The sequence below is a fragment of the Ammospiza caudacuta genome, chromosome 3 (genome assembly GCF_027887145.1).
Source record: "Ammospiza caudacuta isolate bAmmCau1 chromosome 3, bAmmCau1.pri, whole genome shotgun sequence".
Taxonomy (NCBI): Eukaryota; Metazoa; Chordata; class Aves; order Passeriformes; family Passerellidae; genus Ammospiza; species Ammospiza caudacuta.
The window spans coordinates 53,402,373-53,418,673 of NC_080595.1; the positions used below are offsets into that span (position 1 = coordinate 53,402,373).

General features: G+C 39.3%; 1 protein-coding gene across 1 annotated transcript in view; it reads left to right on the top strand.

Annotated features, from left to right (window-relative positions):
* The first annotated feature begins 3,516 nt into the window (after positions 1–3,516).
* Positions 3,517–16,301, top strand: part of PEX7 (peroxisomal biogenesis factor 7) — a 42,463-nt gene continuing 29,678 nt past the window's right edge. Inside the window, exons 1-5 of the mRNA XM_058801618.1 lie at positions 3,517–3,678; positions 4,986–5,043; positions 6,527–6,677; positions 11,081–11,158; positions 11,462–11,570. Coding sequence (XP_058657601.1) covers positions 3,549–3,678; positions 4,986–5,043; positions 6,527–6,677; positions 11,081–11,158; positions 11,462–11,570 — 526 coding nt within the window. The 5' untranslated portion in view covers positions 3,517–3,548. The remainder of the gene's footprint in view (positions 3,679–4,985; positions 5,044–6,526; positions 6,678–11,080; positions 11,159–11,461; positions 11,571–16,301) is intronic.

A 16,301-nucleotide genomic window follows, 5' to 3' on the forward strand; every position in this document is an offset into this window, starting at 1 on the left:
CTCATGAGCATGGTGAAGACTCTGTGCTGTTCTTGCTTCATACTCTTTCCTCATAATTCTCACATTTCTTTCTAAATCTCCATGTCTAAATCTTCATTTGCTCTAGTGTCTTTCCCTCTTCTTGCTTCTTTTATTCTTTTGAGCTTCCAGAAAAGCCTCCATGCTAACTGCCTCTTCCTTCCAAATGCCATAACCCTCAGTTTAGCCATATGAGGGGAGCCTTTTCCCTTTGCATTCATTACTGCAACCCCCTTGGTTACTTTTATTTGTTTATTTTCAATATTGCCAGTTTTTCAATCTTAAATGAACCTTGGGATTCTAAATGCTTTTTCTAAAGCTGCAACACATTCAGCTTTATGATTATATGGGGATTTCAGCTGGAAACATCTCTATGCTTCTATCAGGCAATAAGCATTCACTTGTAGAAGAAAATCTTCATGGCATGGATCCTAGGGGATGGTTCAATAGTTAAAAGATAGACAAAAATTAACTGCAGTCCTGGAATATTTTTCAAGTGTTTTAAGCTACCTGCCCTTGCACATGAGGAAATAGCTCACAATACCACCTTCTCTGATAGAAAAGATCTTTTTATAAGTTGTTCAAACTCTTGGACTTGAGCCTTTCTGATTACTGTTCCTGCTGACCAGCAAGGGCTTTGGAAGGATTTGTGCACACATTAGTGATGGTTACCATCTCAACTCACACCTAAGCTAGCTGCCAGCTAGCAAGCTGAGGAAACGAGGGACATGTGTTTGTAACAGAGCAGAGCTCTTGGGTCCAAAAGCATGGAGTTACTGCAGTAAGCATCCCAAGCACCTATTCTAATGCTAACGAGGGGGTATGTCTGTGAGCTGAGCCAGAGAAGTGACAGCTGCATAAAGATAGCCTAAAACTGCATACTAAACAACTTTCCCGTTTTTAATTGAAATTATGTTGTGTTTTCAATTTCAGTGTAGTTGGGGATTTTTTTCCTTCAACTGAGGGCTCTCGTTTTTTTGCATAGAACATGTCTGCCATCTACTGCTGCAAGTGGGATCCGTCTGTTTGGAAGAATCTGTCTGGATTCTTCCTCTGCACTGATGAGGCCACACCTCGGGTATTGTGTCCAGTTCTGGGCCCCTCAGTTCAGGACAGACATTGAGGTGCTGGAGCAAGTCTGGAGAAGAACAACAAAGATGGTGAAGGCTCTGAGACACAAGTTTGATGAGCAGCAGCTGAAAGAGCTGGGCGTGTTCAACATGGAGATGAGGAGGCTCAGGGATGACCTTATTGATCTCTGCAACACCTTGAAAGGGGTGTAGGCAGGTAGGGGTCAGCCTCTCCTCCCCCACAATTTTTGACAGGATGGGAGGAAGTGGTCTCAAGCTGAGCCAGGGGAAGTTTAAACTGAACATTAAGAGGAATTTCGTCACAGAAGGGGTGATTAGACATTGGAATAGGCTGCCTGTGGAGGTGGTGGCATCACTGTCCCTGCAGGTACGTAAGGAAAGCCTGGACATGGCACTGAGTGCCATGATCTAGTTGACATAGTGGTGTTCAGTCATAGGTTGGACTTAGTGATCTCAGAGGTCTTTTCCAACTTGACCAATTCTGTGATTCTGTGATTTGGTGTTAGCTGAAAGGAGCTGGCTGGTAGATCATTTGGTTTCAGTGGCTGCATATAAAATGCTGCTATGATTGACAGTCCTTGGTGTTTCTTGCATTTGCTCAGCAGCCCAGGGGCTGAGGAGGAAGTAGAGTCATGTTTAGCAACTTCATTTTTTTGGGACCTTCTCTCTTTGCCTGTAAAACAGCTTTTGTTTCTTTTGTTGTTATTCTACCTTGAAACCATCCTATTCAAATACTTTCACTAACTGTAGTATTTTGCTTTCTACTTCTGTGGATCTTCAAAACAAGAATTCACAAGTTTGTGGGAAAAAAAGTTTGAGAACTAGTCCTTCTTTCAGGACTTCCTTGTAACCCTTCATCCATTTCTTGATCTTTATGTCTATGAAAATTCTTTTAATGGTGTCTTTAAAATAAAGCTGGGCCGCTGATAAGAACTCGTTCCTGCTTATAACCTCTTTGCAGAATTTTACTCATTAAGAAAGATCTGTCTTGGAAAAAATGCACTTGATGAAATCTTTCCAATTCAGTGATAAATTATCTATAGAGTAACTGGACTTTACACCATTAAGCATCTGACTCCCTGACACCTTGCAAATGACAGTGTCCAAATTTACTTACTGTACCCCAGTGGTGGCCTTATGTCTTTTCAAGCTTTGCTATTGACATCACAGTCATAAATGGCAATTATTTTAAAAACACTAGCTCAGAAAACTGTCCTGTAACTTATATTTTGAAAAGATAAATTGATGTAAAAAGATTCCACTGAAGCTAAAATTGGCTGAATATGGCCTGGAGCAGCCAATTCTGTAAGGTATTCCTTTGCCCCAGGATTAAAAAATCTGATTTTACATGATGAAGCCTATAAATTTCCAGTTATGAGGCTTTGAGAACCGCTGTGGTAATCCAAAGGATACATTAAATTGAGCTTCACTTGCAGTGAACTGATTTTATTCTAAAATCCTGGAGGCTATTTAATAAGCATACTTGTTTTCATTTTTATTACAAAATTGAAGAATGAGTAGAACCACCTAATTCTGCATCTGAGTGCCAGTTTAAGAAAATTGATACTTTGTGGCTTTACAGTGGATTTTGTAGTTGAGGTTTTATTTTAAGTATAAGGCCAGGTCGCAGGAGTACATAACTATGGTCCAAGTTCCATGAGGTATCTGTGATTAAATAATTTAATTTGCCTTTGCTGTAAGTTCTGGAAGTGTAAAGCGATACTTTTGCATTTTTATCTTTAAAGAGATGGATCTGTCTTTAAATAGATGGGTCATTGTTACTAATAAGGGTGGTCTGTGTCCAACTGGAATAATCTCAGTGTCTTTATTTTAAAGGATATAGATATGGATATATATAGGATATAATATGGCAAAAGCTGCTGCTGCTGCTCTGCTATTAATTTTCTAAGCCTGAACACCCCCTGACCACCTTTTTCTTTCAAAGGCAAAATTCCCACTGACTTAAACAGAAGTTGTCACAGGTGTAAGAAGTTTATTCATAAAAGGACTACCATAAAGAACAATTGCATACCGAGAAGAATGATAAAATATGCAGATCTATTCAAGAAATTAGAATGAGAACCTTAGAAGGTCTTTTTAAAAGGAAAAATGAAAGCTAACGCACACACTTATGACTGACACGTCTCATGTGTTCAAGCTGATGCACGCACACCGAGCCGATCTATGCGGCGTATAACAGAGCGGATTGTTCCTGCAGTTTGGCAGCGATTCCTCCTGGGCACAAGGCGATCCTGAGGGCCGGCTTTGCCCGGCTCGCCGCGCTGCCAGCGCTGGGCCGCCCCCTGCCATGGCCAAAGATGGCGGTGGCGGCGCCGCGGCTCCGGCACCGCCCGGCGGGCGGGCGCTTCCGCCGGGGCCGGGGGCGCGGCGGCTCCTCCGCGGCTCCTCCGCGGCTCGGCGGAGGCCCGGGCGGGTGCCATGGGCACGGCGGCGGGCGCGGGCGCCGGCGCCCTGCGGCTGCCCGGGCTGCACGGGTACGCGGTGGAGTTCTCGCCATACTGCCCGGGGCGCGTGGCCTGCGCCGCCGCGCAGTACTACGGCATGGCAGGTGCGGGGGGCGGCGCGGCGGGGGTGACCGGGAGCGTGGCTGAGCAGGAGGAGGCTGGAAACGTGGGTGTGCGGAAGGACAGACGGTGTCTGTCAAATGCCAGAGCATTTGGGGACGGCTTCACTTTCCGCTGCATTTGTTCTGCCGTGAGACGGCGACTGTGCCCACCGCGGGCCGGGGGTGTCGCGGGTGCTGCCCCTCGCCCTCCACAGCCCGGCGGGATTCGCCTCTTCCCAGCCCGCCGCTGCCCTGGTGCTTCTCACAGCGCCCTCGGGGGGAGCGCTCGTTTGTCAGGGTCGAGAATAAATGTGGCAGTAAAGACGTACACAGTGTGAATAAAATGTCTGAAGGTAACTTTCTCCGGTGACAGGACCCGAGGGAACGGCCTGAAGTAGCGTCAGGGGAGGTTTAGGTTGGATATCAGGAAAAGGTTCTTCGCCCCGAGGGTGGTTGGGCACTGGAACAGGCTCCCCAGGGAAGCTGTCACACCACCAAGTCGGACAAGCTCAAGAAGTGTTCGGACAATGTTCTCTTTGGGATGGTGCTGTGCAGGGCCGGGAGTTGGACTGGATCCTAGTGGGTCCTCTCCAGCTCAGCCTATTCTGTGGTTCTGCACCTTCTTGAGCTCTTCTTGTTTTAGTCCCTGAGCGTCCAGGCAGGCCCTGCTGACCCCGTCTCTTGGAAGAGCCAGTCTGGCACTCTTCAATACTGGCATCTTTTTCATTTCCAATGGGAATATTGCTCCCCAAAACATTAATTTAAAGAAAAAATTCCAAGTGTAGAATTACTTTAACAATATCCCCATCAGATGAGGAAGCAGAACCGATGTGTGTTTTATCAGAACTGAATTATTCATTTAGTTTCTGGTGAGCTGTGTTTGTATTACTATATTCAGGAAGGGATGAAAAAAGTGTTTGCTCGCCTGTGCCATCAAAAAGACAAAAGGGAACTCTTTGTTGGTATGTCTGTCATGTGAGGCCCATGGGGAAAATGCACTTTTATGCTTTATAAGCAAGTCTTTTTCAACCTCACCGACAGATACACTGGAGTAAAATAGAAACAAAAAAGCCAAAAAAAAAAACCCCACCACCAAAAAACCAAAATCGAACCAGAAGAATGTGATGTAAATTAATTACTGTTTTAGAGAGCATGAGACCACAAGATGTTTAATTATGCAAGTAATTGTTAGGCTTCCTAAAGTTCACGTGCCCTTTGTGTTTGCACTCTGAAGCTGCTTCAGAACCACTCCAGTTTTCATTGGCATTGGGGAATTAGTTGTGATGTTTTGTTTTGTTTTACTGGTTTAGGTTGTGGAACTCTGGCAGTGCTGGAACAAAACGAAGCTGGGATTATTCTGCTCAGGAGGTAATGCAGGTCTATCTTTTATTTTTGTAAGATAAAAACTTACTTTGTACTTTGTACTTGTGAGTACCAGGCACAATTGAAATATTTTTAGTTATTTTTGGCGATATAAAGTATCTTTTCAGTTCTGAAGTAACTACTGGATGCAGTCTTTTTATTTACATAGAAATTGATGTATTTGTATTTACATACAGTACAAAAGATGTGTTTACATTGCATCGATTTTGTTATGGGAAATCATCTGGTTTGCACCATTTCCATAGTGTAAACCATTTTGTGGAAAACTGACAATGTGAATTAAGAGCAGCTTCTCTGCCCTAGCTTGAAATTATAAGTTCTACCTTTTTTGGAATAGTGCCTTGACACCTAGATTTATGCCCTTATGATTGATTTATACTGAAAATAGAGCAGGAAGCTACGTCAAGTCATGGAGGTCCTTCCTAGGAGATACAGTTTTCTAGGGGTTTTAAGGAGATTGATTTTGTTGTGGATAGAAGAGGGAGAAAGGTTAGAAAGGAGAGGGTTTAATACTTGTCTGTTGTTAACCTAAAATGTTTTAAGGAAAGTCTTGAAGCAGTATTTGTTTAGATTAAGGTGGCTGATGTGGAAATGATTAAAAATAATTAATCATATTCCAAGAAACCTTTTTTGATTCATAATTGTAAAGCAATACTCTTTGAAGATGTTCAACTCTCTGTTACTTCTGGCAAGTACTCTGGTTTAGTACAGTTCATTTCTGTTTTCAGGGACTCCACTTATTTTGTGGTAGAAAGTCCTCTTAAGTCCTGACCCACAGACTGTGTGGTTTATCAAAGTGTTCCATGTGCACCTGATCATTGCTGCAGGATGCCATCAAATTTGACCTAAGCTTAGCTAAACCTTCAGTGAAAAGGGGGTAAAGAAATTCTTTTTTCTCATCAGATAATATTGCAGTAATTGGAAGCTGTTGCAGAGTATGGCATCAGATACCATATGGTGAATTGTAGGTGTGTTGGGAGCATTTTCAAGGGTGTGTAGAGTTCTTCTGTAAATTCATGACTGAGCTTCTGTTGAGTTTTCATTGTGACTCAGATTCATAATGGTGTGAATTGGATAAGGCTCTTCCAACACAGTTTTATTTCTTTCTTTATCACAGTTGTTAGAAACAAACTGCCTCTTGCATTCTGGAGAAACCATAAATCAGACTGAGTCATGTTGTACCTCTGTTTGTGTGGCAAGTTTTAGACTGGAATCAGAGTTCCTTCTTTGTCTGTGGAATGTCCTTGGCTCACTTATGCTTTAAGTTAATCAATCTGTTCTGGCATAGGATTGTAGAAATTGACATTCAAACAAGTAAATTAATAGGAAGTTCACTTGAAACTCAAATATGTAAAAATGCTGTTTAGAATGGTAAAAAAGGCAATTTAAAGACTTTCTTTGCATGGAACTAGTCCATGTTTTATGTCATGCTTTCTCACAGACAAATATCTTCATTTTTCCAATTTAGTTTTGACTGGAATGATGGCCTGTTTGATGTGACCTGGAGTGAGAACAATGAAAACATGTTGATCACTTGTAGTGGAGATGGATCTCTGCAAGTTTGGGATATGGCTAAAACCAAAGGTCCGCTGCAAGTCTATAAGGAACACACTCTGGAGGTAAATCAGGCAAACTTAAAAAATGTAATGGATGCTCTTATGTTTGAATAATTAAAATATTTATTTGTAGTCTTATAATCAAAAGTAGCTTGTTATTTTCTAACTTTTTTGAGCCTGTGGTTTGAATTAATAACTTGAATATAAAGTGGATGTACATATTCTTGTGCATGTTCATACACTGTAGTAGGTGCTGCTTGATTACACAAATCTAATATATTCAGAAAATAGCATTTGTAATTCCTTACAGCCTAAGTAATCATTGTGATGTATGAAATTACTGCAGTTACACTGTGATTTTTAGAGAGCCTTATTAGCTAGGCCTAAATCAGACAGCTGATATATCAGTCTTATTCTTGAGGTTGTGGAGTGATACACATTATGCACATCCTTAGCAAGGGGGTTGCACTCAGATCTGCTTATCCTTTTACCTCCTAGCATCTGTGAGCTCCTACTCAAATAACAGCAGTCAAATATTGGGCCAGTGTGTATGTTTTTTTAGCCTTGGTTTGATACTGTTACATTTGATTTTCTTAAAATCTCAGTCTCTTTGTGCAGTGGTGTATGGGTAGAGAAGAATATTATATTCAGGTTCATAAATACATTTGCATAGTTTTAAGGTTATTTGTTCTGTACTACATCTATCTTCCCTAAAGTGATTTTTCTTCCCTTTTCTTTTAAGCTTTCCTTCTGACCCTCCACTCACTTCTGTTAAGTCTTTGAACTTAAGATGCAATGAGTTTCAGCTTGGACTTTACTGATACTTTATCTAAAGCACATCGATCTTAATAAAATAATCTAGTAGATATGCAGTCAAAAAACTGATTGAGGGAATTCAATTTAATTCCCAAAAATCTCAGGATTTTTTCAGATATGAAGCACTAGGCTAAAAGCTGAGTGACTGTAGTTACACAAGAGCCCATCTTCTATAGCTTAGTTCTTGGTAGTTTTTCTACTTTGGTTTAATACACTTACTGGATAAACTGAGAATTTTGAGAGAGGAGTTTCTAGTTGTGATCAGGATTTTGATAATATTCAAAGGCTGATAGTAGTTACAGAAAGATGTAGGTGAAGCATAGTACCAAAATTTTGTTTTGTTTGTTTCTGCCATTTTCTCATTGAAATTGCGTCAGTAAGTTTATTTGGTTCTGTTACACCATCTGTTGTTTGTGAAATAAACATTTCTGTGTCTATGTCTTAGCTGAGCTGGTAGCATGGGAGGTGGGCATATTCAACTGTGCTCAGAAAGACAGAATAGGAAACATGGGCTGAGTGAGAATTTATTGTGAGATATGAAAGGTTTGTATTGATTCTTTATGAACTTGTGTTAAGAGGATAGATTTCAGAAGGAATTTACCTAGCAATTTCTGGCAAACACTGGTGCAGACAGTGTTCTCACTACCTTCCTAATCCTTAATCCCTATCTGACATTTTTAATGGCAGTTTTGTCACTGCATTTTATATTATTTCTAATGCATGATTGACAGGGATCTGTTTCTTTTTTTTTTCTAAATGAGATCATTGTTCCATCTCAAAAAGAATGTGCATTTTTAATTTAAAAGTGAATTTGTATTATCAAAGGATGATGAGTTTTATTCCAGCACTAGCCAATTGCTGAATCTTATGAATAAATTAGTCTAATTTCCTTTGGTTTTGGTGAAATCTCACTGGATTGTGAGCTAATAGAATGCTTGAATTAAATTTGTCTTGTAAAGTGAACCTGAACATTTATTTTAAGCTATTTTTTATGTTTTTACATCTTTTTTTCCTTCATTTTTTCATCTTGCCAGAGGCATTTCTTGCTGCTGTTTAGGAATAAGCTAGGGTTCATTTATTTTATGATTGAAGATAAAGCACTAAAAGATTAACAGCTAAGGTTTATGCTGTGTTATTAGTCTTTCCCAGTTGCTCAACGCAGCTTCCATTGAAGTGTCTTTACGTTTATGTTGGAGGATGGCATGAGAAAGAAAGAAGAGTAAAAGTGAACCTTACTGGGTTAGTCCCACTGTCTTCTTTCCGTCCTCTCCCTATTAGCTAGACCTGTCACATGCCAAATGGACAGGATCTCTTGCTTTTCCTGAGCCTGTTGTCTGTTCTGTTGGTAATTCTTGCCCGAAGCAGAGTTCGCCCAGGTGCTGCTGCCTCTGCTGCAGCTGCAGAGCGCTGAGCAGCGCCAGCCCTGTGTGCCATATGTGCCCAGGCCTGTGTCACAGCACCTGCTCTGCAGATCTACGTGCTGATAGCTTGTGAGGGAGCTGGGAGCCCTATGTGTGCTTTGCCTTATCCCTGCAGCAGATCTGATACATCCCACGTACCATGTATTGAATGCCAGCTATGTGGATTGTGTGACACAGGTGCATGTTTCCCAAAGATCTGTTTCTCTCTGGAAAATCTTCAATATGAATATGAGAACCAAATACTTACTGAGCTGCTGTGTGAGTGAGGCATACTGTGTAGTGATGCAATTAGGGGCATTTCCAAACAGCAGCAGCTTAGGAGTTGAGCTCAGGCCATCACAGAGGTTCAAAGGCAAAGAGAGAAATATTTGTGAGGAGCTTGGGAGCTAGTTTGGAGAAGTGTCGTGTCTTCTGTTCTTAGAATCTATGGAGAGGTACTGATGTGTTTCCTTCCACTATTTTAGTGGAAGAGTTAGAATGGAAAGGAGCATGTTTTAATGAACTGTAGGATAATTAGTTAGCTAACAAAAGTAGAAAAGTCAAGAGTATGGTTGGTAAAAAATCCCAAAATAATTACCTCTCAGTTGGGTATATGGCTTTTGTTAACTACTGTCCCAGTGTCTTGTACATTTGAGCTGTACGCTCCTCAAGAAAGGGAGTTCAGTACAAAATGGTTCTAGAGCAGTTTGGCTTTCAGTATATGGAAAGTAGGACTTTGTCAAATAAAAAAAGGAGAGTTGCAGATAAAGCAGCTTGTTTTTCTCTGGGCAGTGGTTGTGTTTGACTTATGGAAGATAAGCAAATCGATGAAAACCAGTTCATCTAAGCTGGATCTATCATAGGCTGAAATATTTCTTAGAAATGAAAATGCTTAGAAATAGCTAAATATTGCCTCAATTTCCATTCTCACACAGGATGCTTTCCATAGAAGACTTCCAAACAGTTGCTGGATTTCTTTCCCTTTCAGCTACTCTGCTCTTTTAATCTGGTGACACAGATCCAAGCACTTCCACCTTCAAAACAGGGTTGCTGTTATTAAATGCACAGTTCCATCTATCCAAGGCAAACCCAACATTTGTTGACTTGCAGACCAGTGCTGTGCTAGAACTAGATTATCCCAGGTGGAGTACAAATCCTTGGTGGTTTAGTGACCCAGCTGTTGAGGGCAGTGCCACCTACTACTCATAGGTAACGACCACATTTCTGAGAAGTGTCCTGGGAGCTCTGATTGGGTCAGGAGGTGAAGTGGATGAACTGTTTTATGTAATATTTATCCACCTTACACTGAAATGGTTTGTGCCCCAGTGCAGCTTATTGAATCACTTTGGTGTGAGGTAAAACCAGACAAAACAGAATGTACCATCAAGTAAAGATGTGAATTTGAAGAATGAAGTTGTACATGTACTTGACACCTGAGGATTTTAAATAATTTGAAGAACTACCGTAGTGCATTTGTTTCTGTGAGGCAGCAGAGCTGAAAAATCAGCAGTGAAGGGTGGAGGTAAGGTATCTTCTGTCAAAGCAGGGGCCAGCATTAGAATATGCTGTCAGGGAAGAGGGAGCTTATTTCAACTACACGGTGGAAAGTAATTTCTTAATAGCTGAAATGGGTAGTTATGAGGGAAAGTGAGTTTTAAATTTATCTTATTTTACTTGTTTGATGATTTGGATGATCAAAAAAGAGTGCCATAGAACCTAGAAAATATGGTAACCAGGAGTATTTTATGACATATATTTCTTAGGAGAGCTAGATATAATAAAAATATAATAAAAAAGCATTTATTGTTAGTCAGTCAAAATCTCAAAGTCACCTGTGAAGAGAGATTGCATTTACAATGAGAGATGGCTAGCAATTGGAAACTGTAGATCTCTGAATAAAATTGGATCAGCGATAAGAAATCAAGTCTGAATTATGGCTTTTAAAGTGGTAGACTCCTAGTGATGGTAGATGTATGTGGATGTGGTTGCAACTTTTCTTTTTCCTCCATTTTGGCCCATCTTTGCTTTTTCAGATACTTTTCTTAGCCTGTATGTACCTTTAATGTCTGACTGAGAGGCTGCATTTGATTTTTGTTCAGGCAAATGGTATTGTTGGGAGGTTTTGCTGTACTTCAGATGACTAGAATACAATCTGCAAATCCCAGTTTATTTTGTGAAATTCTGGCTAACTACAGCCTGAAACTTGTATTCTAATGCTCCTTCTAAACTATACTCTTATGTCATTTACAGGCATATAGTGTTGACTGGAGCCAAACTAGAGGAGAGCAGCTAGTGGTGTCTGGTTCATGGGATCAAACAGCCAAGCTGGTATGTTGGTTTTCTGTTGAAGGTGAAAAGTGTGATTTCTTTTGGATCTCATAGTCCTTTGTGTTAAGAAACAACATGGATTCTCTTTTCCTGTTTATTTTTACTCTGCAGCTGAAATTCTGCTTTAATTGAGAGGTTGCTTAAACTTTGAGATGATACCAGTTTAAGCTTAAAAATGCCTTTTTTAAAAAACATTAATCTAATCCTTTCTGTATGTATAAAGCTGGGGTTTTTTCAATGTATGAAACCTTTCATTTCTTATTAAATGTATATCTCAACAATCTTCTTTTTTCCTTTATTCAGTGGGATCCAGCTGTGGGGAAGTCATTATGCACTTTTAAAGGCCATGAAGCAGTAATTTACAGCACTATATGGTCTCCACACATCCCAGGTTGTTTTGCATCTGCCTCAGGTAAGCATGATGGTAAAGAGGTTCTCACAACAAAAACCCAAAAGCTGCCTTCTCTGTTAGTGGATCAGTTCAGCACTTTTTCCAGCAGATGGTAGTGTGTGTCATATACGCTTGTTCTATAAAAGTGGAACAAGGAAAGGTAAATGTATTTCTGCAGCTGGATTTGTAGGTTCTGTTACAGTCAGTAGATCATCCTCTTGGCCATTTAAATGGGGCTCAGCAGTTTTCTAGCAGTGACCTTGTGGCAGTTTTTTCTGTTATTTTATGTATATCTCTTCCATTCCTCTCACTCTTGTTATTGAGCGCTAAATCATGTTTTATAATTTATTTTGTGTTTTGGCTTATGTTTTTGCTCAAATTATCTCAAGTGTTGGTAGACTGTTAACTCTGTGAGAAATGTAGTCAGTTCCCACTGAGCTTTTTTAAGCAATTCTGTAGATCTCTGTGCCTTGCTCAATCAATTTTTGTTCTCTGCTTTGGCAGGGGCTGTGGGTCTTGCTGGTAAATACAATCACAGTTGAGTTGGGTGTACACAGTGGCAGAGAGAGGTGAAATGGTAGTGTTTTCCAAACACTGCTCCTGCTTCAGAGGCACAAGGAGAGCTCTGCAGTGAAACCTAGGGCCCTGCTGATGATTAACTGGGAGAGAGGTGCTGTGAGCCACAGAGTTTGCCTGGGAATTAAAAGGGCTATAAGGAACTGTCTTAATACAAATATTGGTAGATTAACTCTGGTGGCCTAAATTTCTCAGATTTCATATCTGTTGTACTTCTGTACTGATTTTAATAGAAATTGTTTGGCTCTAATGTTGAGAGGGTAAACATAACTATGTTCCTGTTGCTGAAGTTGGAGAGGCAGTATGTACACACAGATACTAGTTTTTCCTATTCTGTGGGAAGCCAGATGAAAAAGTACATGTGGCTTTCATAAAATTTCAGTCTGGCTGTTTCCAACTGATTCTGCCTGTAGAGTTTAGCTAGAATGATGAATGAGTAACATTTATTTGTTCTACATAGTAGTGCTTGAAAGCCAAATGTTGGAGCATGGGTTTTTCCACATTATGTGATGGATACCTGTCTAGCATGATGTGCAGAAACTTGTGGGATTGAGGCCTGTACACTGTATGAACAGTTCTACTGAAATGCAACTATCTATATACTACAAACAAAATAAGTACCTAAGTACCATTTGGTCAAGGTTAAGTGCTTAAGTGTTTTTTGCAAGTTCTAAGGAATGTTCTCTTCAAAGTCCTGCTTAGAACCCTCCTGTCCATGGTAGTCTTAGCCATACAAAATTTGTGGCATTCTAGATGAACAAAAGGGCTTTGCTGATACAACTAATTACTTCATATTTGAACCTCTAGGATATGTAGCCAAACTTTCTTCTAATAGATTGCCCCTTGAAGAATTTTGGGAAACATTGATTGTTAGATGCCGTATGTTGTGGTACCTAAATTTGGTACAACAATTGATCTGATCTTTGAGTGACTCAGTGGGTGCAGCTGTTGGAAGTTTTGACTAGAACACTACAGAGTTCCTACTTTTTTGTGAATTTTTACTTTGATGCTTGAAAGGGACTATTACGCTATTGGAGCCTAAAGCTAATTGCAGTCAGTTTTCACTCATTGATGGAAAAACAACATGCACAAAAGACACATTATTTTTGTTCTCTAAGTGTGAAGTTCTCACTTGGGTGTGAAATAAAAATCTGCTATTGGTGCACTGATAGTGTAATTCTGGGTATAAAATGATTAGATTTTAGAAGAAGTCTTCAAAATGATGATGAACTTTCTTACAGTTTCCAAAATAAAATGTCTGGTGTACTTCTAGATGAAATAACATAGAAATCATGACATGCTGATGTGGAAAAGGTTTTGTGTTTGCATTGTAATTTTCCTGTGGTTTGATTGGATTGTTTTACTATAGAAAATACATATTGGCAGTCATTTCTTTGGTCAGGATTGTGGATAGTAGAAGGACTCATGACCCTCTAGCTCTGTGTGTAAAGGCCAGTTCCTTGTAAGAAACGTACATCACACAGCTGGTGTTCAGAGAGTTTATTGTTCAGTGCTTAATGGCATTCTAGTCTGTCAGTCAAGGTATGTGATGAGAGTAAAGCGGAACTGTTCAAGGAGGCTGGTTGTCCTCATTTAAAACTTGCTATGATCTGCATACTCTATGAGGATGACAGAAAATCATGGGACAGAAAGCTAAATTTCACTGATGATTCATCTTCTATTGAGCTAAAGTTGGAGCTGGAGAGAAACTTGAATCTCAATGTGATAGTACTGTGTCAAATTTAGAGCTGTTCCCTTCTTTGGGATGTGCTTGCTGGAAAGGTTGACCTGCAGTTCTGTGGTCTCTTATTATGCAACTTTTTGTTGTCTTGAAAATTAGTAACTGAAATGCATCTGGAGGGAAACTTTATGCACTTCTTTTCATACTTCTTTTCATCTCACTTGTATTTCTTCACTTTTAAAAACAATAGCTTTTTTTGGATGTTGTTAAAGATTATTGAACCGTTCTTTTCTTGAAGGAGTCTGTACTGCTTTGAGATTGTAGGATATCTGTATGTCTGTGTCTTTTTTTTTCTCTCTTTTGCCCCACTTGTCTCCTTTCTCATCCCACCTCACACATACCTACTCACAACCATGTACTTACTGCTATCTTAATAGTGAAGTTGTAATGCTTGAGAATTGAACTGTTTCATGTGGCAGCATCTTCAATTCTGCATGTATGAGTAAGGTAAGTTAGGTATGTTGTGAACCACAGATTGGAAAAAATGTTGCTCTTTAAATACTTCAGATTAAACTAAATGTAAGTAAAACAATGCACTCTTGTTTTTCTTTTAAAGGATGTGAGCAAGGGGAAAGAAGATCTAAAATCATATTGCATGCCACACCCCTGCCATTTTTTGCCTTTATTTGAATCCCCATAGAATCCTGCAGAAGTTTAATTTCCATGTAACTAATTAGTTTGTGAACACTGAAAACAGAAAACCATACAGAATTGCAAACCACAGTAAAATAGCTGTTCAAAAGGATCAACCTATGCCTGAAGCTTATATTTGATTTTGAAATATGGCTTTTTCCCAAGCTATTATGAGACTAGAAGAGGAATACAAGTGAAGAAAATGAGAAATCCAAGATGGCAATAAAAAGCAATTAAGATTTTGGGTATAGCTTATTTTGCTTCATTAAGTTTCCATTCTGAATACATACAAGAAAACTGAGCTTGTCTGCAGCGGACAATAAAATGCAATTGAATTGCAGAAGATATATATGTCTCATGCTTCAGTCAAATTAGGTTTTATTCAGCATCTAATAAACTTCAATTTAACATTTACAGGGACATGTGAGGTGTTTTACCATGCTCTTGTCTTCATTCACAATCATTTGTACTTCAAAACCTGAAAGTAAATGTCTTATCTTTTTTTTGTTATTGTTATTTTTTAAATTGGGAGTTCATAGTAACAGAGCAAACTGTTAATTCTGGATGTGTAAATAAGTGCTGTTGTGATGTCAGTAACAATTTCTGAGCAGATAAGCAGGGTGTTCAGGTGTACGTGTGGCACCAAACCAGAGCCCTGGTAAATGTCTGCCTTACACTGGAAACACACTGATGTGGAAAATGTCATTAAAGAAGTGACATGAAGCCACTAACAGCATTAACAGCAGCCTCATGGCTAAAGGGGTTTAATGAGTCATTATGTCATTTGCCTAGATTTTTTTATTTTTTTTTAACGCAGAGAGCAAATTGGTAAGAATCTTATAAAAAACATTTGAAATGCACACAACAGTAGTATTTAGTCAAATGTTAATCAGTTCTGCTAAATGATTCTCCATGGCTGCAGAGCAATAGGCCTTGCTTAGTCCTGTGGTTTATAAAGAAAGCATCCTTTTTAGTATCAATTTGGTTTATTGTCCTTTAACAATATAAAGTACCTAATAAATACCATTTTAACTTTATCTGCAAGTATTCTTCGATACAGATACAACACTGACAAATAAAAATATGGATGTTTTGGATTTAACAAAGCCCAGATTTAGAATGACTGATAGCTATTTTATTAAATACTGGGCTCTTAGTTTTAATACTGCTTTCCTTTTTAAATCAGTCTTTAAGTTTACTGATCAGGGCAGGTACATAATTTTAATAATATCTTAATTCATTAATAAGGGAAAGAAATTTTTTTGAAATCTGCCTGACAATGTGTGTATTCATCAGAATAGATCAATTAATTGTATTCTTTGCTCAAAGACTTGTTTTTCAGACTCAAAGCCCAGGGCAAAAAATTTTCTTGTATCACAACAAGATGTGATAATTTCTGATACAGTTTTATTATGCTGACAAAAGTGTTGGATGACTGTAACTTTGCTACTTTACAAATGAATCTGTAAATCCAGATCCCACTCTTGTAAGTCCTTGCATTGAGTGCTACACTTTAACATTGAAACTAAAACCCATTTTTTATTTCACGTTCTGTTTTACTGCCAGCCCTGAGTTAGTGAGTTGCTTTTTAAGAAGTCTCTTCTTGCTTACTGGTCTCTTGGTGATAAATGTGTGTAGTAAGGGGATTGCCAAGCTGTAGTTTCATAGATCAGGCTGGCATGTAGTCTTGCTGCACCTTTCTGTGTTTGGTATTCAAATTGTAAACACATCTATGATTGAACAAATCATACTGCATGAAATAATGAGCTGGGGAAGGTGTACACTAGGTGTTGTAGTGAGAG